At 48.9% G+C, this 22,301-nt stretch overlaps 1 protein-coding gene across 2 annotated transcripts in view; it reads right to left on the bottom strand.

Moving 5' to 3' along the window:
• SLC13A3 (solute carrier family 13 member 3) overlaps positions 1 to 22,301 on the bottom strand; it is a gene marked incomplete at both ends in the record, with an annotated part of 63,487 nt that overhangs the window by 30,486 nt on the left and 10,700 nt on the right. For both annotated transcript variants that reach the window (XM_080924764.1, XM_080924765.1), the window contains 2 exons: positions 8,406 to 8,569; positions 11,558 to 11,823. In XM_080924764.1, the coding sequence (XP_080780890.1) occupies positions 8,406 to 8,569; positions 11,558 to 11,823 (430 nt within the window). The remainder of the gene's footprint in view (positions 1 to 8,405; positions 8,570 to 11,557; positions 11,824 to 22,301) is intronic.

The raw sequence follows: 22,301 nt of genomic DNA, 5'->3' as shown, positions 1-22,301 counted from the left end.
CACTGCCAAGATGCTGCTCACTGAAATAAAAAATGAGGCAGGTCAAGACACAACAAAGGGACGGGGTGGGGGTAGAGGGGAGGAGGGGAGGGAGGGAAGGAGATGGCAACAGAGGGGCATGGGAGAAGGGAGGTAAAAGTCACAACTCTACATTGCACATTTCACCCCACCATCGATGTTTGGAGGTGGTGCCAGTGCCAGGCTGACTGACAACTCCTAACACAAACCAAGGCTGGCCTGAGGGACCATTGCTGCTACCTGGGAAACATGAGCAATGTGAGTGATGGCATTCTTTCATTCATTCATTCATTCATTCATTCATTCATTCATTATTTGCTCATCCAAAACACAGAAGCTGACCCTGTGTAGAACAATGGAGACTCTAGTATAGGAGACAGGCAAGAATATAGTAATAACAATTTCAGGTAGTGACGATTGTTATAGAAGAAATACAATCAGGCTAGAGAAGAGAAAGTGACAGTCAAGTACCATTGACTTCATGTCACTAGAGCTGATGACATTTCATCGAGCCTGCAGTGTGACAGTGGCCAGCCTTACGGAGCTCCATAGCAAAAGGCCCCAGGAAATAGGAGCATCAAGTAAATGCAAAGGCCCCGAAGTAGGAGAAGCTGTCAGGGCTGTGGAAGCCGGGCATGCTGGGGCAGTGGTGAGTCAGGAAGGGTTAAAGGGCAGAGAAAGCCAGAGGTGACAGAAATGCTCTGCGGAGTTATATTCTGCAGGGAAAGGCTTGGATAAACTCGTTAAGTAAGGGGATGGTGGCTGGGCCATACGGGTGATCATAGAGACACGGAGATTGACCAAACTGTGTTGAAATCAAGACCTCACCACTACTGGGAGTGGAGGGCGGAAACTCAAGCACGCAAGCTTTACAAAACAGGCTGAGAAACAAAAATCTCCTTGTGTCTCTTGTGTGCCCAGCAATCATGGATGAGACAGGAGACCCACCTCAGGTACTGCCATCCGACAGAAGAAAAACAAGCATAGTGTGTCACGTGGGTGGGTGTCACTCGGAGTGATGTGAGGGAGGTCCTGAGAAGGAAAGTGCTATGTCTCCTCGAGGGAAGCCAGTGGGGCTGGAGGGGCTCTCCTCTCTCCCCTCCCCCTTCTGGATCCCCCTCCCCACAGACACATGCACGTCCTGAACATGCACACCTGATCACCGTTTGGGTTTTCTTTTCGAATGGGGCTTCCTTCTGGACATTAGACCACACCCGTCATTGCTCTGCATTGAGAGGAAGAGTCTGGCCTCTTGCCTTGGCCAATCCCAGTCTCCTCCCATTGGCCTGGGGACACCCTTCCTTCTTCCAGGCTGCGGTTGTCTTTGCTGGCACCAAAGAACAAGACTTTATGGTGTCTGATAGCATCACTTCTGCTGTGCCCTGGGGTGCCCCTTGCCTGTTGAGCACAGCAGGGGTCTCAGGTGAAAGGTCAGCTCCACCCCTCCCTAGACTGTTGAACTGCTCACAGCTAGGGCAATGGGACAGATGCCCACATGCAGTGCACGAGGCCAGGGCCCAGGGCACTGAAGCAGGAAGTAAGAGGCTGTTAATAACACACAGATGGGGGTGGGGTGGGGGATGGAAGGAGTCGACCTCTGACCCAGTGACCCCTGGTCCTCGCTATCTCAAGCTTGCCCTGTATCTTTCCCACTGGGCCCTGTGTATCTGGGGCAGCATCAGGCATTGGCAGAGCTTGCCAGTATCTGGGGCAGAACTCCCCAGCCTCAGGAACACCCTTGGGTATGAGTCCTACCCAGAGGGTCTGTAGGGGCTCTGTAGTGGCTCAGTAGTTTTGGCAAGCCTGGCAGGAGATTCTTTTGTGTCAGCATTGAGAACAACAGATCTGAAGTCACAGAAGGGAAACTGAGGCTTGCAGTGTCTTCTGGCCCTGGCGGTGGGAATGTATACCTCAGTGAGGTTGGTCTCATGTGGAGCCAGGTTGCTTCCTGCCCAGCCTCAGCGTGTGTACCCGTGAGTAGGGGCAGGAGTTCATATTAGTGCTAAATGTTCTCTATTGGGCACCAATTTTGATGACGATGACGATGAAGGTGAAGTTGGAAAACAGGAAAACCAAGGTGAGTGTTCTCCCAATTCACTCTGGCTATCCCACAGCATCTCTGTGACCCAGGTGTCTTTAGAGATGGAATGGAAACCGGTCTGTGGGGCAGAGTCTCTAGGGTGCCTTTGCTGGTTCCTGGAGCCACAGGTCAGCCCAGAGTGTGGTGCTTATGTTAGGGCTACACACACAAGCCTTGAGTGTACTCTGTGTGGAAGGAGCTGCGATCTGCATGTGTGCAGTCTCCAGCAGCCTCGGAGTCAGTCCCCCTCTGCATTTGGAAAATGAGGCCTGGAGAGGCAGGTCAAGGTTGGGGACAAGGGGACCCAGAGAGTTAGTTAGTGGCCGAGCCAGGTCTAAACAGTAACCAGTTCTGACGATTTACCCAGAACTGCCAACCCCCACTGTAACTCTCACCACGTGTCTGGGCACTCACCCAACACCTAGTAGTAGGTCTTATACAGAACTAATGAATATTCCAACTTCTCTGTCCAACGTCTCGGATTTGCCTTAGAAAAGAGCTATCCTGTTTAGTTAGGCAGAGCACCCCATGGAGGGCCAGACACCCCGACATTAGGCAGTTTAGTGAACACAATTCATTCAGCACGTCCTGTAGCCTGGATATATTGCTCTCCCCTTTGGAAGGAGAGGGAAACAGGATTAACATAGATGCTAACTGGCCTTTTCATGTTTACTCATTATCTACGTGCATTTATTGAGCACCTACTATGTGCCGGGTAGTGCTGTAAGACACAAGACTGCACCAGCAAATGCCATGCACATGATGAATAAAAGTGACCTAGTCCTTCTTGAGCTTGGAGACAGATGACAGAATGGCAGGGAGATGCCCGCATGACCCCTCCCCCAGGATGGGAGGGGAACACGAAGGAAAGCAGAGAGGGTCTTGCTGCCTACTCTGCCGTTTTATAGAATGTCCTTTTGTTGCTGGTGTCTTTGGGTTCTCTCTCTCTGTGTGTGTGTGTGTGTGTGTGTGTGTGTGTGTGTGTGTGTGTGCATGTTCATATGTGTGACTTATGAGTGTCTACGCCGATCTCCACCTTAGGCTTTTGAGACAGTCTCCCCTGAACCTAAAGCTCTGTCTGGCCTGGCCATGGAACTCCAGGAACCCTGCTGTCCCCACTTCCCCAGCAACAGGAACATGGGCGTGTGACACTTGCCCGACTTTTCACCAGGGCGCTGTGGATCCGAACTGAACCATCTCCCCAGCGTGGTGGTGTTTTGGGGTTTTGGTTTTGAGACAGGCTCTTGCCGTGTAGCCCTGGCTGCCTTTGCACGTGACACTTCTCTTTCTCGGCCTTTTAAACACGGGGGTTACAGGCGTGAGCCATCCTAACTGCAGCACACCAGCCCCTGCCTCTTCCGCAAACCTCTGCTTCATGCACGCCACAGGCCATGCGCAACAAAATCCCAACTTTTAATATTGGAGAATCTCACGGGGCCAGTGGCAAGCAAAGACCGAGGGAGAGAGAGCTGATCGCCTCAACCTGGATGGCTATTCAGACGACAACCAAATGGGTGGCTTCCTCCCATGAGAAAAGACAGAAGAGTTCAGGTGCGGAGCTAGACAAACCCCTAGCTGGTTGAGGGATTCCGGTGAAGCAAAACCTTGAGAGACTCTCATTGGCTGAAGCCTGGGTCAGAATAGGTCCCTCGTTAGTAAGGACAAGATGCCACAGAACCATTCAGACAACAGTATCGAAATTGGCAGGAGGGGTGGCAGGCACTCCCTGCAAGGTGACGACCTCTTGGGGTCTTGTCCAGTGCTCCACCCTGTTCATGTGCTCAGAGCTCTGCCTTTTGCTTACCACATTCCTTTGGGGGCAAAATTGCCTTTGTGAGTCTCCATCTCCCCATCTATGAAATGGGGACCATAAACATCAAACAGGCTAATGAGAAAATGAGACCCAAGTTGATGTGCAGGGTCTTCGGGAAAGGGAAGTTGGGTTGGCACAGTTGTTGGCCTGGCCATTGTTACCCTCATGAACTTGGAGCCTCTGACAAACTCCTTGTTCAAATTGGAGTTCACCAGCACAACCCCCACACACCCTCCGTCCTGTCTAACACACAGAAGCTGTGTGGAAAATGCTTTCCTGAGCCTCTGAGGCTGATCATTAACCTCAAGGCCTCCGATTCTGCAGCCTGAAGGCAGAGGTCTGGCCTGGGCCCCAGGGTCTCCGCAAGGCCTGCAGAACTAATAGGAAGAATGGCTTTAGGTTTCCTTCCATAACCATCACTGCCTACGACCTCAGGCCTTAGAGGTTTTGTTTTTGTTATAAGGGACAGGACATTTGAACATTCATGTGGCCGCCTTGTGGGAGGCAGGAGAACAGGATGAAAGGAATACGGCCCCAGAGTCAGCCAGGCCAACTCAAAACACTTAGTGCCACAGGTCATGTTGCCATGGTAACCCCTGGGGACTTCTGCATCCTCTTTTTATTTCTTCCTCAATTTCTTATCCAAGTGATGTCGATGGGATCGTTCAGACACAGCCCCTCAGAGGGTCCTTGAGTACAGTAAGTACTCAAAGAGTTCTGCTCTTCGGCAGACTCATCATGCAACACAGAAGACAAAAGGCTCCTGAGGTTGAAATTAATGAATGTCAACTATCTGATGTCACCCCAGGGTGACCATGAGGCCATCCTCTCTGAGCCCCACAATGTGGGAGGGAACAGTTTGAAGGTCAGAAAGCCAGACCAGGGTGGGCTCAGCAGCCCTTTTTTGTAGCCTGAATCTGGCCCACCTTGTCTGAATTGAATCTTCCAACTAAGATCAGCTCTTAACAGTTTTTAAATAGTTCAAAATATCCAGAGCTCAGGAAATGGCTCAGTCAGCAAGGTGCTTGTTGTACTAGCGTGGGGCCCAATCCCAGCCAAATGCAGGAGTTGGAGAGATGGCTCAGTGATTAAAAACACTGGCTGCTCTTCTAGAGGACCTGGGTTCAATTCTCAGAACCCACACGGTGGCTCACAACTAATTGTCTGTAACTCCAGTTCCATGGGATCCAACACACATGCAGGTAGAACACCAAGGCATGTAAAACAAAAATGTCATAAAAAAGCCAGCTGCCATATGTGTCTGTGATCCCAGAGCTGGGAGGAGGAGACAGCAGGATCCTGGCTGGGGCTGGCAGAGAGTCAGTGAACGCCAGGTTCACTGAGAGACCCTGCTGCAAAAGATACGCTGCATGTGCGCCTCCCCAAACATATACGAACGTGTACAGTGCACACAGAAGCACATGAGAACCACAGAAGAAGGTTTGGGGATGACTCAACTGTAGAAAATTCTAACTTTGGCTCTCATGCAGACTTTTCCTTGGCCTGTAGCCAGCCGTCGGCACCCTGCCGCCTTCTTCAAAGGCAGAGCTGGGAAGTTGCGACAGAGGGAGTGCCCCACAAAGTCTAAAATGTTTGCTGTCTGGTTATTTACAGGATCTACTGCCAACTACCTGGCAAATGTCCTCTGTTGTGTGGAAGACTGTGTCCTGTGACAATACCTCTCTGTTGTTGCACCAATATTAATGTTATAGAAGCGTCGCTCCATCTTTCCAGACCTAGCTGTGGAATGCTCCTAAACCACTTCAACTTTCAGTGACATGCATGGTGAGTATAGACCTACACTTGCCAGACATGGGCAGTATGTAGATGGTGTGGAGATCAAGGTGCAGTTTGTGTATACATGTGTGTATATGCAGTGTACATGTGGGGGGCATGCATGTGTGTCCATGCGTGTGCAGTATATATGTGTGTGAGCAGGTATGCTTGTATATGCAGTATACATGAGTGTGCATGTATGTATGGGTACATGCACATGCATAGGTGTGTATGTGGGCTTGTATATATATGTGCATGTGTATGTAGTGTACATGTGTAAATGAATGTGTATGTATGCATGTATGTATGCAGTATACATGTATGTACCTGTGAACATGTCTGTGCAGGTGTGCACACATGTGATGTTTGCATTGCATGCAGTATACATATGTGTGCAGCTATGAATGTGTATGCAGTGTACATGTGTGTGCAGGTGTGCACGAGTGTGGAGGTATGCATGAATGTGTATGTGTACATATGTGTATATGTATTCTATGTGTATGCAGTATACATATGTGCACAGGTGCATATGTGTGTATTTGTATGCAGTGTTCATGCTGTGCAGCTGTGCAATGCATGTGCATGTACAGGTGTTTATATGTATACATGTGTGTATGTATATTCAGTATATATATATGTGTGTATGCAGGGATGCATGTGGGCATGTATACATGTGTGTATATGCATACATGTGTGCAGGTATATGTGTGCAAGCATGTCTGTGCATGAAAAATCAGAAGTGAACCTCGAGTATTCTTCAGGAGTGATCTTTTTTTTTTGGACATATGTAGTGACAACTGGTGTGGAACTCCTTATATACAGTAGGTTGACCTTGAACTCACAGAGATGCACTTGCCTCTGACATTCAAGTCTTGGGATTGAAGGCATGCCTGGCATCTTGGGTGAGGGAAACAAGGATAGTGACCTAGGACGCACCGATTTGGCTAGACTGACTGGCCAGCAAGCTCCAGGGATTCACCTGCGTTCACCTCCCCAGGCTAGGGTTACAGACACATTCCACCTCACCCGGCTCTTAAACAGGGCTCTGAGAATGGAACTCAGGCCTTCACACTTGTAGGACAAATCTGTTCTGGGATAAGCATGCTTACATACATTTGCAAAGAACACGGTTAGATGGTTTCATGGCTAATGGTATCCATGGTTTCAAGGCTGCATTTATTGGCCTGAATGACACCTTTGTGGGAGTAATCAGCCATTTTTGTCAAGAGGTGGCTTTTACCTCTCATCCCTGGTGACCCTCACCACATGACTTACCACATCCACTCATCTTGGGGTACAGACCGGGAAGGGAAGAACCACAAGAACCCCTGTATTTCCGCTGAATTCTGACAGACCAGACTTAGACCCCTGACTACCTAGTAGGCAAGGGAAGGCAGAAAGTTCAGCTGTCTTCAGCACAGCGTGTGCTGTGTAGGGTCTGTGAGCAAGAATGAAACAATGCCGGGGATGAGATAGATGGGAATTCTGGCCCATGCATGGATGGATTTAGACCTCTCTTAAAAGTATCAATAAAAAGGACATTGATGATGAGTATATACCCACACATCAATAAAAAGTGGGACATTTTAAAGTAGAGGTGACGTGGCAGCCACTTTATCACCATGGGGTGAGGAGGTGCATCATTGGGTTGCCAATGAAAATTCTCAATGTCCCTGTGCTTCCAATGTGACCCTGCAATGACTTCCCCTGATTCCATCATGTCTGAAGAAAATACTTCTTATTTTTTTTAAGCCATGTGAAGGCAGACATGCTTCCTATTGCTGCCAAAAGAATTCTCAGTGATGAAGCCCATTTCTGGCCACATTGCCTGTGTTCAAAGTCAGACTACCTTCTCTCTGTGTGATCTAAGGCAGTGGCTTGCATCTGAGCCCCACACAGTCATATGAAAACACCTGCTAAGAGCCCAGGGTCAGAGGGTGAGACCTCTCAGGTCTGTGCAATTGGTGACACAAGCTCTTCCTACATTGGACGGTGTGCCCTTCTGCCAACCCCTACTCTGAGACAGGATGACCTGGAACTCACTATGTAGACCAGGCTGGCCTGACATTCACTGAGATCATCCTTCCTCTGCCTCCTGAGTGCTGGGACTATAGACATGCGCCACCCTACTAATCTGCATTTCTCTGCTCATCATGGGGAACACTGCAGTAACAGCACCACATTGCTCTCCTTGCCAGTTGGCTGGAGAGTTCTTGGAGTATTTGCATCTGGGAAGGAAAGTGCAAGCATTCATGTAACCTGATTAAGTTCTTGCAGAATGCCCTTAGAAAGGGCTAGCCTGGACTAAGCTCTCTCCAGTAGTGCCTGAGAATCTGCCCAGCTCCTGTTCCCATCTGCACGAGCACTTGCCCCATGTGATGCTTGCCGGCCTCATTGTTTCCTGGGGTGCATCTCTGGAGCTCGGTGTTTATAAGCATCTGTTCAAATGCTTCTGAACAGAGTTAAGTCCAGCACCTGCTTTCAAGTGTACAGTAAGGGTGCTTAACCCATTGCTTAGTATTAAATGAGTATAAGGCTAAAATGTCCAGGGATCCATGGTTTGGTGTATCCAATTCTAATTAACTGTCGTCATTAACACTCAGCCCATGGCATGTGTCCAGCACATGTGTGTGCCCTTGGCCTTCCCCAGAGGCCCATGGACCTTCGATACCCATCCCCCCAGCAGTGGTGTGAACCCTGGCACCCATCCAGCCTCACCTGTGCTGTTGTCACCTTCCCGGGAAAGGTCCTTCCGTGCTTCTCGCTGGCCAAAGAGGCTCTTGAGGATGGCGCTGGCGATGGGCAGCATCATTGCAGTGGAGGCCGTGTTGCTCAGCCACATAGACAGGAATGAAGTGGTCACCATCATCCCCAGGATGAGCCTGAGAGGCAGGAAGAGTTAGAGCTGGGTCTAGAACTCCGGGTCCATGGGGGACTATGTTCTAGTTCCATTTTACAGGAGGGACGTCGAGGTCCAGAGAAGGCAGATGAGGAGCAAACACAGAAGCAAATGCCTAGACTCTCTCCTTTCACCTCCGTGTGAGTTGTAGGGATCTAAGTCAGGTCACTGAGCTGGAGCAGCAAGTGCCTTTGCCCACTGAACCACCCTGGCTGCCCCAGGCTTGTTTTAGAGCCAAGCACACCTTAGCTTATTCTGCTTAAGGAACTTGACTGTTGAAGTCAGTCCAAGCCTAGTGTTTCCCTGCCTTGCCCCCAGATCCTTAATGGTGTCCATTCTAAAATGGCACTAGACTCTGTCACCTTGCCCCTCCTCCTTCTGCTCCCACCCCTGCTGACTCCTCCTGCTCACTAACCTGGGCTTCTTGCCCGCATAAAGCCAACCTGGATGCTTCTGATCCAGTCTCTCTCCGGCCCACGCCCACCAGCACAATCTAAGTGTCACGAGGTTTTCCACGTAGAGCTCATTTAACTACACAATATTAGGTAGGAGATAAATGTAGGCTTCACCATAGATTAAGCCAAGGACCCCAACTCTTGTCAGATTCCCTATGATGCAATGGCTTCTGGATTCTTCATCCATTTCTGTCTCCTCTGAAACCGTCTCTTCCTGGCTCCGTTGTTGCATCTCCAGGGGGCATTTCTTGGCCTTTCTGTTCATTCTGCCCAGGTGAGCCCGGAGGCTCCCTCCTCCAGAAAGCCCCCCTCACTCTCCCCTGGGACTTTATACTCAGGGGTCCAAGTATATTTGACATTAAACAAGCTTATCTGAGTCCATCCTGCAGGTCTTCTAATGAGGAGGGATGGAACAGTGGTCCAGGACAGTGTCACTGAAACACGTTGTCATGAGCACTTTCCCATTACACTGTAAGACTGTGGTTCTCAACCCTCCTAAAGTTCTGACTTCTTAATACAGTTCCTCGTGCTGTAGTGAGCCCCAACCGTAACAGTATCTCATTGTTACTCGTAACCATAATCTTGCTAACGTCGTGAATCATGACATAAACATCTGCATTTTCTGATAGTCTTAGGTGACCATGAAAGAGTCATCTGACTCCCAAGGGGTTGAGATCCACAGGTTGAGAACCACCATTGTACTGGCTGGTTTTGTGTCAACTTGACACAAGCTGGAGTTATCACAGAGAAAGAAGCCTCAGCTGAGGAAATGCCTCCATGAGATCCAGCTGTAAGGCATTTTCTCAACTAGTGATCAAGGAGGGAGGTCCCGGCCCTTGTGGGTGGTGCCATCCCTGAGCTGGTAGATCTGGGTTCTATAAGGAAGCAGGAAAGTAAAAATCCCTCCATGGCCTCTACATCAGCTCCTGCTTCCTGACCTGCTTGAGTTCCAGTCCTGACTTCCTTTGGTGATGAACAGCAATATGGAAGTGTAAGCTGAATAAACCCTTTCCTCCCCAACTTGCTTCTTGGTCATGATGTTTTGTGCAGGAATAAAAACCTTGACTAAGACAACCATTGTAAGAGCTTCGGAACCTTGAGGTGTCAGGGACAATTAAACCTGACACCAAATGATGGCTGTTGTAAGGCCTGCTACGGGAGCATACCATGTTGTGTTTCTAGAGGTTAGCTTGTGGTACTCTGGCACACATGTGTGAAAAAGGAGTGTTTGGATAACTGCACTTTGCTGTTGATGAGGTTATTTTTATTTAATCAATCAATCAATCAATCAATCAGTCTGTGTGTGTATGTGTGTACAAATAACATGGCATATGTTGGTGGTCCGAGGAAGGACAACCACTCCTGGCTCCCCCAAGCCACTCCTGTTGAGGTTTGGTCTCTTGCTATGTATTGTAATGATAAATAATCACACTAAGGTTGCCCCTAAGGATGAGAGAATCTGCAGATAGACCCAAAGGATGCTATGTGACCTTGCTTTCCAAGTCATCCCTGATTGGTGAATAAAGATGCCTACAGACTATAGCTGGGTAGAATTGAGACAGGTGGGGCTTGGGGTTCCCAGGCTTGGCATTAGAGGAGACCCACAAGGAGAGGGAGCAGGAAGACACCATGGGTTGGGTGAGTCATGAAAATATGGCCATGAGCTGGCCATACTAATGGATGGCCAATTAAAGAGCATGCCCAGATGGAACATGGCAAGTTATAATTCTGCATTATTAATGGGGAAATATATTAAAATAGCTTAGAGGGTAGATATTTACCCACTTCTAGTGCTGATTAAAGCTTATTAATAATAATAAAAGTTGTGTGTCTTTTAACCGTGAGCGGAATGATCAAAGGCGGAGTAGAAGTCCCTGATTGAGATTAAATATTATGACAGCACACTCTCACACCCTTCACACTAGCAACTATCAAGAATGGTGGCTAGCAGCCAGCTTTATCACTCGAGTCTGTGTGATCCCTGAACTTGCCCAGTTAATCCACAAGGACTTCATGAGACCTGGAAATACAGCTGACAGAGGTGGGTGCTATCATTTTCTGGAACAGAGGCTCTTGACCTCAGCCCAAGAAGCCTGGTGACACTACTCTAAAATCCTTGCACACAGGCTGAGGGACCAGCAGTACAACTCGATCTCCAATGACTCTTATTTTATTTTATTGCTTTTGTGAGCCGGGGTCTCACTATGTAGCTCTAACTGTCCTGGAACTCACTATGTAGAGTAGGCTGGCCTTGAACTCAGAGACCTGCGCTCTTCTGCCTCTTGAGTGCTATGATTATAGGTGTGCACCATCATGGCTAGCTTTGGAGGACTTTGAAGCATATTGAAGACGGATGTCACCAAATCAGCTGTACACTGCACATATGAGGAACGCATCAAACTGCCAAGAAAGTAGGAAGCCAAACATGTGGGAAATGGCAGTTTCTTGCTTCTGTGGCCCAAAAGGAGGAGCTTTGCCTTCCACCCACCCCAGGTTTCCCTGTGGCTTGGTCTTACCTTGCAGGCTGGACCCCAACCACCATGAGGACTTTGAGAGCGATTCTCCGGTGCAAGTTCCATTCCTCGATGGCACTGGCCATGATCAGGCCGCTGAGGAAGAGGAAGTTGGTGTCGAGGAAGTACTGCGGGCAGACCTTGCTGGAGGGTAGAATGCCCATGAAGGGGAAGAGGATGATGGGCAGAAGAGCCGTCACTGACAGGGGCAGGGCCTCCGTGCACCAATACACCGCCATGAGCAAGATGACATACAGGCAACGGCCTTCCTGTGTGTGGAGCAGGGGGATGAATACTCAGTCAGTGGCTGTGCGTCAGGCTGGAGGCAGTGGGGGGAGGGGCACGACATCATCTTGTTTAGCTATAAGATGAGGAAGCTCTCTGCACAGCAGACATTGTTGGAGATATATAGAAACATACCCCCCCCCCCACACACACATACACCATTATCTCCGTGGGAAACTCTGGGGATGAGAATGTTAACAGTTTACTTCTAGAGAATTCTAGAAAGTTCTGGAAAGGCAGAGGGGGAGTGAAACAAAAGGAAACCAATCAAGAGTCCTTAGAAGGTTCCCCCATGGACATCTGAAGCATGATCCTGGTGGGAAACCTGAAGGTGGTGTTATAGATGTGTCCAACCTTTTGACATTAGGAAAGATGCCAGCTACAAAGGTTGTCCTTGGACGTTATGTAGTCCAGCTACAAAAAGGAGAGAGAGAGAGAGAGAGAGAGAGAGAGAGAGAGAGAGAGAGAGAGAGAGAGAGAGAGAGAGAAGGAAGGAAAGAAGGAAAGAAGAAAGGAAGGAAAGCAAGCAAACATTTAGGAAATCGCGTAGCAATGGAAAGAAGAAAGGAAGGAAAGCAAGCAAAAGTTTAGGAAATCGCGTAGCAATGGGTTGATGGCAGTCCTCAGCAGTTCTAGACTGTAGAACATGTCTTGAGATGTTATCTGAAATGTAGGACATCCTGGGTGATTCATAGCTGATCCCTTGCTATCCCTGGCTGAGCATTGTTCCTGGGAGTATCAGCTCCCAGCATTCCCAGATGCCCCAGCGGCAGACTGAGCATGGCCTTCCAGCCAGACAAGCTCACCCTGGAGACAGGCAGGAGCCTTTGGTGTGAATGGCATTGGCCAGCACGGATAGCAACGACCATCCCCACAGGACACTCTCGACATGGAGGGAAAGAGCCAACTCTCACTGTTCCCTGCCACTTCCCCTGTTCTGTACATCACCTGACAAGACTGTCAGTTGGGAAAGGTGGATCTAGAGATGTCTGGGACAGCCGGTGACTCTTGGATCCCCTTGGACCATTTTACATCTTTGCATTTGGGGGGAAAAACCCACATGTATAAGATGGTGGAGAAGATCAAATGGAGAGGAATGCCTTCTGCTTGTGCTGGAAGCTTCTTTTGTGTGTGACTCAAAAAAGAAGTCATGTTCCCCAGCTGGACCCAGAGTCTGTCTAAGGTAAACCCAGCTAACAAAGGCAAGCATTGTTTACCCAGCATCCACCTGTTTGAGGCAGGCAGATGGGAACTTAGGTTTGTTCTGTTGTGGTCTGGAATTTGGTTTTGTGAAGTAGTAGGGATGGAACCTAGGGCTTTACACATGCCGAGTCATCCTCTAACTCTGGGCTGTGTCTCTAGCTATATTTTTACTTTGTAGATTTTTAAGGCAGAATTTCACTAGTTGCCCATGTTGGCCTTGAACATATGTCATAGCCTAGGCTGGCTTTGACCTTCTAATTTTTCTCTCTCAGCCTCCCAAGTAACTATGGTTACAAGTCTGAGTCACCATTACTGATGAAAAATATGTATTTCTTTCTTAAATGTGTGTGTGTGTGTGTTGTGTGTGTATGTGCGTGCGTGCAGGTGCATATTAGTGTGTGTGGAGGCCAACCTCAGGAATCATCCTTAGAAATGTTGTCTACCTCCTTGAGCCAGGGTTTCTCATTGGCTGGAGCTCATTGGGTAGGCTAAGCTGCTTGGCTAGTGTGCTCTGAAGCCATTCTCTCTTGCCTCCCCAGTGCTTGGATTATGAGCAGAAGCCTCTATGCCAGCTTTCTGAGTGTTCTGAACTCAACTCCTCATGTTTGCAAGGCAAGCAATTCCCCAGCTGGGTTGTCTGTACTTCTGAGTAGTCAGAATGAAAGGAGATGTCCCACCACACTCAGAAAGTATTCAGCGTGTTCTGCATAGGCAGAGCCACTGTGAAGGGGGGTTTGCTAGGGGCTGATCAGGTTTTATGTAATCTCTACCAGATGCCCAGCCATGTCATCTAAGGTCATGTAAGATATTCCCAAGGAGGATTCCCAGGCCAGGGAAGTTTTCAAACAACTGTTCTTGGCATCGCTAAATCTCTATGATAGGTGCATTGGATGCTGATGGGTTGCAGAGTCATATCTTAATGCAGTTTTTCAAGATGCAGTCATCTACAATACTCCCTCGATATGCCCAGCCGGTACTCCATGGAAATGGCTAGAGATTTAGCCCAGATGCCTGTAATGTGGGGAGAGTCCAGCATTCAACAAGAGTTCCTTATGCTGTCTCCCAAGGTAGGACTGAAATTCCATGATAAGAGGGTCTCTGTTTGCTGTGTCTCTTTCTCTTCTGTGTTCCAGAACCTAACGATCTTCAACATACTTAGTGCTGGTGTCTGCAGTGGAGAATAAGTCAATAAACATATGAGTGGTTGATAGATGAATGGGTGGATAGATGTATGTGTGTATGAATGTGTTTATGTATGTATGTATGTATTGATGTATGAATGTATGTATTGATGTATGAGTGTATGTATGTATGTATGAATGGATGGATGGTTGGATGACTGGGTGGATGGACAGATGGATGGATGAGTAGGTAAATAGATGGATGGATAGATGAATAGATGTATTGATGGATGGATGAGCAGGTGGATGGACAGATGAATAGATGTATTTATGGTTGTATGAGTGGATGAGTGAACAGATAGATGGATGAGTGGGTGGATGGACGGATGGATGAATAAATGGATGGATAGTTAGACAGATGGATTAGATGTATTTTGATGGATGTGTGAATGGGTAAATGGAGTTATTGATAGGTGGATGAGTGGATAGATGGAAGAATCGGTGGGTGAATAGAAGAGAGGATGAATAGGTACATAAGAGACAGATGAATGGTTGGGCAGAAGGTGGGGTGCTAGGCTGGGCCCTAGGCTGGAGCTTCAGGTACCGAGGCAGGAGAGTAAATCTCTCCCCTAGCTGCAGTCATGTCATGGAATGCAGCCACCACACAAAACAGCGTACTCTGCGGTAAGTGTGGCCCTAGGTCCTGCTTGAGGTTCCATAGGAATAATTAGCCACAAGCCAAACAGAAAGCGGGATGGCCTTTCAGGAGGCGCTCTCAGCTCCACTCGAGAAAATGCACACTTCCATGGAGCCCGAAGGTCGGGCCCTCCTCCACTGGCCTGAAGCCTTTGGGGATTTGTTTCTCATGGGGCGCTCAGATCCTAGGGAAGACTGTGGGGCCATAGAGGAATCTTGCAAATCAGACCCTGTGACTAGTTGGAAGTTGGTGTGTGGGGGAGGCAGTGCTTACATATAAAATCCAACCTAAAACTCAGGCAACAATGTGGTTTCTTGGCTGAAACTCATCAGACAAAAACCTAGAGGAGGTCCCACAGGGAGTAGAGCATCCATGGGGATGACAACGAAAAACTGAGCCACCTCCTGTCAACAACTTAAGAGAAACAAATATCTTGAAAATGCAACTCACTCCATTCTAAGAATAGCACCAGAAAAAATGAAACATTCCGATATCTCCTTAAGAAATAGAACCAATCATTAAATCCACCCCCATTTCCTTCCCCTTCCCTGCTGGTCTCAGCCTTTACTTGGCTGGACAGAAATGGAATCGGCAGGGTCTGTTCCTTGCACGCCGGTCTTTGAGAACAGACAAGGAAGGCAGTCTCCTATTTCAGTCTATGGGCTCAGTATAAGACAGGGCTGCTCTGACAAGAGCATTTCACGAAAAAAGGTAGAAGAAATACTGGAAAGACGGGGTGCATGGACATTACCCGAAAACCCCCATCTGAGAGCCCGAGTCACCCGGTAGATGTGTCATGGCAGTAGCAATGACAGCTAAAGACACTTCCAGAATATTCCCTAAGTCCCAGGCCTCACACACACACAGGCTCAGTTAATGTCCCCCAACAACTTTTATGTGACTGCTACTCCCCCCCATCTCTTCAGAGGGGATTGCTTTCTGCCATCAATTTCAGTCAAGCCAAGGCCTGTCACAGCTCCTGGGCTGCCGAGTCTGCCCAAGAGTCTTGATTTCCATAGTCTTCCCTACAGACTCCACCTGTGCAGCTCTCCTCCATGGGGGCTTTGACCCTGAAGGAAACCCGGAAGGCAGCAGGCCTTGGGCAGCACACGGGTCAGAAACATGTTTATTTATTTTTCTAGCTAACATATAGAACACTGCTGGTGAACCCCCCAAATCTCTTCCCTTCCCTAGCTAAGCATCCTATGTACAGTGGATTCAGAATTGGCCGGGGAGCTGATAAGGCCCACTGCCTCCTTACCTCCTCCCAACCGAGCTGGGTCTGGGGGAGAGAACTGATCTGAGCAAAGCTGTTGAACACTTAATGATAGCAGGATTAGTAGATATGAGTTAGCAAACTAAATCGGAGATCAGCCACAAAAGGGACAGAGTAGAACAAGATGCCACCTTTGATGATGAGAGGAAAGAGCAAAATTCACCCCCCTTCCCCCCGGTATGAAGAACTGGGACCAGGACTTAGCATTAGGAGGACCCTTCTGTTGGCGGATGCATCCTCAGAGAAGCTCCATACATTAGTTTCTGGGAAGCGATACCGTCTGTTCATGCATCCCGGGGCAGGGCGTGTCCTGAGCTCTGTGACAGTACAAAGTCCAGGTTTGCTGACCATAGAGACGCCAGGACCCCGACAGGAAGTAGGTTGTCATGGCAGGCGCAGGCCAGTGATGGTCACGTCAACATTGGGACCGAGGGCTCAAGTTCCGGTGATCACTGATTTTTTTTTTTTAAAGAGACAGTTTAAAATCACTGTGTATCCCAAGTTGATCTCTGACTCAGCATCTCAAGTCACTTCAGCATACTGAAATGACAGAAGTAGATGACCATGCCTAGCCTGGTATGCACTCTGACTAAAAGAGACAAAAAAAAAAAAAAAAAAAAAAAGAAAGAAAGAAAGAAAGAAAGAAAAACCTAGCCCAAGCATGTGACATTCTTCACACTGTGTTCCAGCAAGGGTACTGTCCCCACACTTTCCTCCAAGGCCTGGTTCTAAAAGAATGGCCCTTAGGATATGGTGATCAGCCAGAGCAGCATCTGCACAATGCTGCCATGAGAATTGGAGAGAACAGAACAGGAAAGAGAATAAGAAACAGGAAGAATTGTGCTATGGAGTAAGAGCCACAGAGGAATGTTAAGGCAGAGGTGAGAAACAGAAACCCCAAAGTGTCACATGCTCAGAATCCCAGCACTGGGCAAGCTGAGGCAGGGGGATTTATTTGCATTAGGTCAGTCTGGACGGTGATGCAAGGTCCAGCCAGCATGGTAAGACACTGTCTCAAAAATAAATAAATAGATAGATAGATAGATAGATAGATAGATAGATAGATAGATAGATAAATAAAATGATAGAAATAAATTAACAAATGGGTCTAAAATGGACTTTCAGTAGAGGGTGGTGGAACCTGGGGCCTGATCAGGCAGGAGGTGGTCACATAAAACCTTCTAGAGAGAGGGAGAGAGGGGAGAGCTCAAAACAGACCAAAGACAAGAACGTTCATCAAAAGGAAAGTTGGACATGACAAATGGTATTACACCTGTAATCCCAGCACCTGAGGCAGAGGCAGGAGGATCACTGTGAGTTCAAGTCCAGCCTGGGCTACATAGTTAGAACTCTTCTCAAATAAATTCACAGGTATACACCACCCGATAACAAGTATTCATATCGAACATCTACACATGCACATACATATGCACACACACACATACATGCACACACACATGTCCATGCATGCACAATGCCCATATTAGCTGTGGATATTTAGAAGAACAGAGCATGAATAAGGAAGGTTTTGCTGTGAGTTTCTCCATCCCTAAGATAATTCTTCATCAACGACACGTCTCAATGTGCATTCTTAGGCTTTTATCCCCAAGGCTCCTACGGAAGGCAGGCATCTAAGAAGTGTGATTCCCAGTTTTCAGCGGAACAAACAGAGGCTCAGACTGTTCTGGGGAATTCTACCACACCCTGCCTCAGGCCTCCAGCCCCTGGACATCGGTTCCACCCACAGTAGCTTTCTGTAGCAATGGAGTCCTGACATGCCTTCCCTGAGTGAGCAGTGAGCCCTTGAAACATGGCTCGTGCCATCGAGAACCTGGAATTCTAAATTTCATTTCTTTAAAGTAAGCCATGGCCTGGGGCTCTGGTGTAGAGACTTCTTCTCTCTTCCTAAGCTAATGACCTCTTCCTACACTATGACCACTTCCCACATCCATGACTTCCTGGGTGTATCAACTTCTTCCTGGCCCTGGCACACGGCCTTTCAGATGGTCATTTTCTCCCAGTCTTATTCTCAGGGCCCTCCACGTCAGTGGGTTTTTTAGGTTTTGTTTTGTTTTGTCTTTTTTTTTTTTTTTTAACTCTCCAAGTCATCTGGTCCTTCAGCAAACTCAGGAGGCAGAGCCTCTGAGCAGAACCAAAGCAGGAAGGCAAAGGAGTCACCCAGAGTGACCCAAAAAGGAAGCTGGGAAGATCCGGTGCTTTCTCAAGGACCTGTGAGCAAAAGCAAAGGGATCATGCTACAGGTGTGACCATGACCCGCCTTAAATACAGCACTTTGCAGATGTGGCTGGCAGATGGTGGTGTGACCATGTGGTGGCCTGAGTTCATGAACTAAGGGGCCCAGAAGCAGAAGTGGGAAGGATTTGCTGTGTCATGGGCTGCCCGGACACAGAACCAGAGCTCTCTGTGTGCTCTCCGTGGTCCTGAAATTTTCCCAACCTTTCCAGGCCTCAGCTTTGACATCTGTAAGTTGGGGATTTTAAGACAGGAGACCATTTGAGCACATGGTGCTGGAAGTCTTTTAAATCTATTGACATTACCTTCAGAGTTTGTGAGTGCGACCACTCTGTGACTTCACCAGTTTAAAAAAGTTACAGGCTGGACATGCTGATACATGCCTGTCCTCCCAGTACCCCAGATGGCTGAAGCAAGAAGACAGAGGGCCAGCCTGGGCTAAAATAGTGAGACCTTGTCTTAAAAAGCAGACAAATGGGAAAAAAAATCCCAAAGTGGCAGGTTTTCTGACCCACGGTTTCCTTTTGATGGGCAAATCTTTTAATAATGTGAAATTCCACAGAAAAACACTTTGAAAGGTCTCTTGGGAATTCAAGTGCCCTGGGGAAAAGGGGGGCTCACATCCCTATTGCACAGCACAGAGCAGTACTGTCTGTCCCTAGGGGCCTGAGCCCCTTTTACTCTCACTCCCACCCCTTCCTGTGGCCCTTGAGACACTAGAGTCTTGGCTCTAAGCTCCCCTCCAGTGGGACATTTCCCCTATGAAGAATGTTCTTTCTTCACCCATAACCACAATCAGAAAAGCAAGTCTGATACTTTCGGGGGTTATGGTTTTTCTCATACTGACCCCACCACTCACTGTGCCTTTCCCCTGAGCCTGGTTTGAAGCCTGCATGTCCTGGTCCAGAGCATTCCTTCATCCCTGTAGCTGGTACCAACTGATACCATACCTGATACCTGAGCTCAGAGGCAAGCAAAGCCAGACAAAAGCCCTGCCTGCCTGGACGTTGGAGCTGGAGGGAGGACAGACTATGGACAACAAACCAGCCATCAACTGCAGCTGGTGAGAAGCTGCTTGGGCAGAAAGACTTCCAACAACAGCTCATGATGTGTGGGTGAAGAGAAACTCTAGGGAGAGGCCTTTCCGGTGAAAGTGAGTAACAAGAAGCTGAGGAAGGGCCCAGGCATCGTGGAGCAGGCCCGTTGGCGCTTCCCTTCCCAGTCAGAGCCTCCACTTACACCCTGCCCTAAGCTGGGGAGAGACCTTTGCTCTCATTTTTACTTGGTGGATTGGTTGGCTTTTTTGAGCCAAGGGTCTTGTGTAGCCCAGGCTGGCCCCAAACTTACTATGTAACCATGACTGGCCTTGAACTCTTAATCTCGCTGCTTCTATTTCATGAGCTCTGGAACTCCAGGCATGCGCCACTGTGAACTACGGCACAGATTTTGCACCTGCCCCGCCAGGCAGCTTCTTTCTCAACCTGGCATTTGGTTCTCATCCTTGATTCAGCCAAGGTCATGCCAGGGCTACTCTGACATACTCGATAGGACCTGGCCTCCCCGCAGGAAGCATTGCAATCCCTTAACCAAAGAAAGCCCAGCTTCTGAGTTTAGGTGAACCTCGAACCTCGCCACTGAGATTAAAGTCTTCAGGCGAAGCATGCAGGGGGAGAAGGAGAAAATGCCGTGTCAGAAGGTTAATTTTTGAGCTGGGAAATGATTTCCAGGCAGCCCCAGGTGACTTTTCCCCCTTGCTCCAGGCTGGCCCCTCTGCCCATGAAGGGAAGAGAAGGGAATAGCCAAGGGCAGATTACAGGGCACTGGACCCCAATAAGATCTTTCCCCTCACCAGCTTCCTCCTAGGCCACAGCAGGGACCTTTGTCACGATGTGTGTGGGCAGTGACCAGGATGGTGGTAGAGAGCCAGGCAAGCCTTGGGAACCAGTTGCCCACAGTGGCACCTGCCTCCTTGAGCTTAGAGGGTGGTGTCCGGTGCCATGGTACCTGGGTTCAAATCTTGCCTCAGCTACTTAACTCTTTCCTAAAGAATTTCAACCTCCTGGCACCGCTGTTTTGAGTACACCTAGCAGCCAGCCATGGCACAGATGTGTAACACTTGCACATTATAGATGTGGCACCACTACCTAAAGAATGGCCCTGGCACTCGGTACACATTTCTTCCCTTTTGCACTAGGTTTTTTTCAACCTGGTGGGCCACACCTGCAGTTCTAACACTCTGGGCTGAGCAGGAGGATCCCAAGATTGAGGACAGCCTAGGCTACGTGATGAGACTCCTGTCTGAAACAAAACCAGACAAAAGAAGGCCTTGGGCTTTTCCTTCAGACATCCCCAAGGGACTTGGGGTGTTTTCTGGGGGGGGCGGTGATGACTGCAGATGCCATTCAGACACAGGTGCTAAGGGGACCTGTCACTGGCCTGGGGACACAAACGAGAACGTAGTAGAAGCACAGTCCGCAAAGCCAAGAAGTATGCTAGAAAGAGGCATCCACAAGCAAGGGACCTGTGAAGGCCTCAGAGGGCCAGAGACAAGGTTCGGAGGCTTCACTCAGCCTTAGGCATTGACTCTGTGCCACAGCTCCCATACTTCAAGAGCTTTGGAGCAAGCGTTTGTCTCTTCTGAGCCTCCCCATGTCTGTCTGCAAATGAGGGTATGCAGGAGGCTGCTGCCAGGGAACCAGCCTCAATGGGTCAGTCTGACTCAGGTTTGCCCTCTCTGACTGAGAGAAGCCAGGAAAGCAGCAGGGGCCTCCCTGGGATCTCAACAGGGGAGCTTGGGGCCTGGGGGTGGGGTGGGGTAGGGCTGAAGATCTGGTTTAGGAAATGCTGACCCTGCCCCCACCCAGCGCAATGCTGACCCCTGGACTCATTAGCAGATGTCCTGACAAGTTCAAGCTCTGACAACCATTCATTAAAAGTACTCCGGGGCGCCTCACACTCTCTGGCTGCCCAGGTCTCACTAATCATTCACAAGCCAGCAGGCAGGCTTTGCTCTGGAATAGCCCCAGATCAGGAGCGCCCAGCAGCCTGACCCAACCCTAGAGCAGACTGCTGTGTCCCCTCTGGGAAAAGAAGCTGACTCACTATATGACCTTGGGCAGTTCTTACCCTGGTTGTGCCTTAGTCCCCCCAACTGTCCTGTAATTCAGTCCTAAATATGGGACCAGGAGATGCCTCACATTTATTTGATCCCATCAAGAGACCTCTCTGGCCTGGGTGGAACGCTGCCTAAAGGTATTGGTCAGATGAGGTTCAAATCCCTTCTACGCTGTCCCATTCTGTGACTGGGGTCCTAGTGGGTAGGAGGCAGAAAGGCTAGATGATCAAACTCATCCTCAGCTACATAGGCAGTTTGAGACTAGCCTGGGCTACATGGGACCCAATCTCAGACAATCTCTACTACTCATAGCTCCTCTCCCTCTAGGGCTTTGGGCTTTGAGCCAAAGATAAGAAGGACAAGGGTGTGGCCACTGAGGTTTTCCTCAGCACAGGCTAGGAACTTCCAGACTAGGGCAGTTGAGCCTTATTCCCATTTAGAGGGGAAGAAAGGGGGCCTCCAAGAACCTGGGGCCTTGGTGAAGAAGAAAGGCCAGAGGGCACAGGAAGGATGAGACCCAGGCTCCATTAAAGCCCCTCCAGGACACCAAGCATAGGCTTAGTGGGACTCAAATATCCAGACTGGTCCTCAATACTGCAGAGGGCTGACCAGGCACCTCTAATGGGCCTTGCTCTTTTGGTTTCTTCAATACACTAACCAAGCTTCCCCTTATCCCTGCGAGCTCCTTCCCAACAGTCTCTTCATTTTACATAGGCGGAAAGTGCAGCATAGGGAAACTGAGGCACTTTCCCAAGTCCAAACAGCCAGGAAATGGAAGAACAAGATTGCCAGAAACC

The sequence above is a fragment of the Micromys minutus genome, assembly GCF_963924665.1.
Source record: "Micromys minutus genome assembly, chromosome: 11".
Classification (NCBI taxonomy): domain Eukaryota; kingdom Metazoa; phylum Chordata; class Mammalia; order Rodentia; family Muridae; genus Micromys; species Micromys minutus.
Note: the sequence above shows the minus strand (reverse complement) of the source record. Positions and strands in the feature narration are given on the sequence as shown.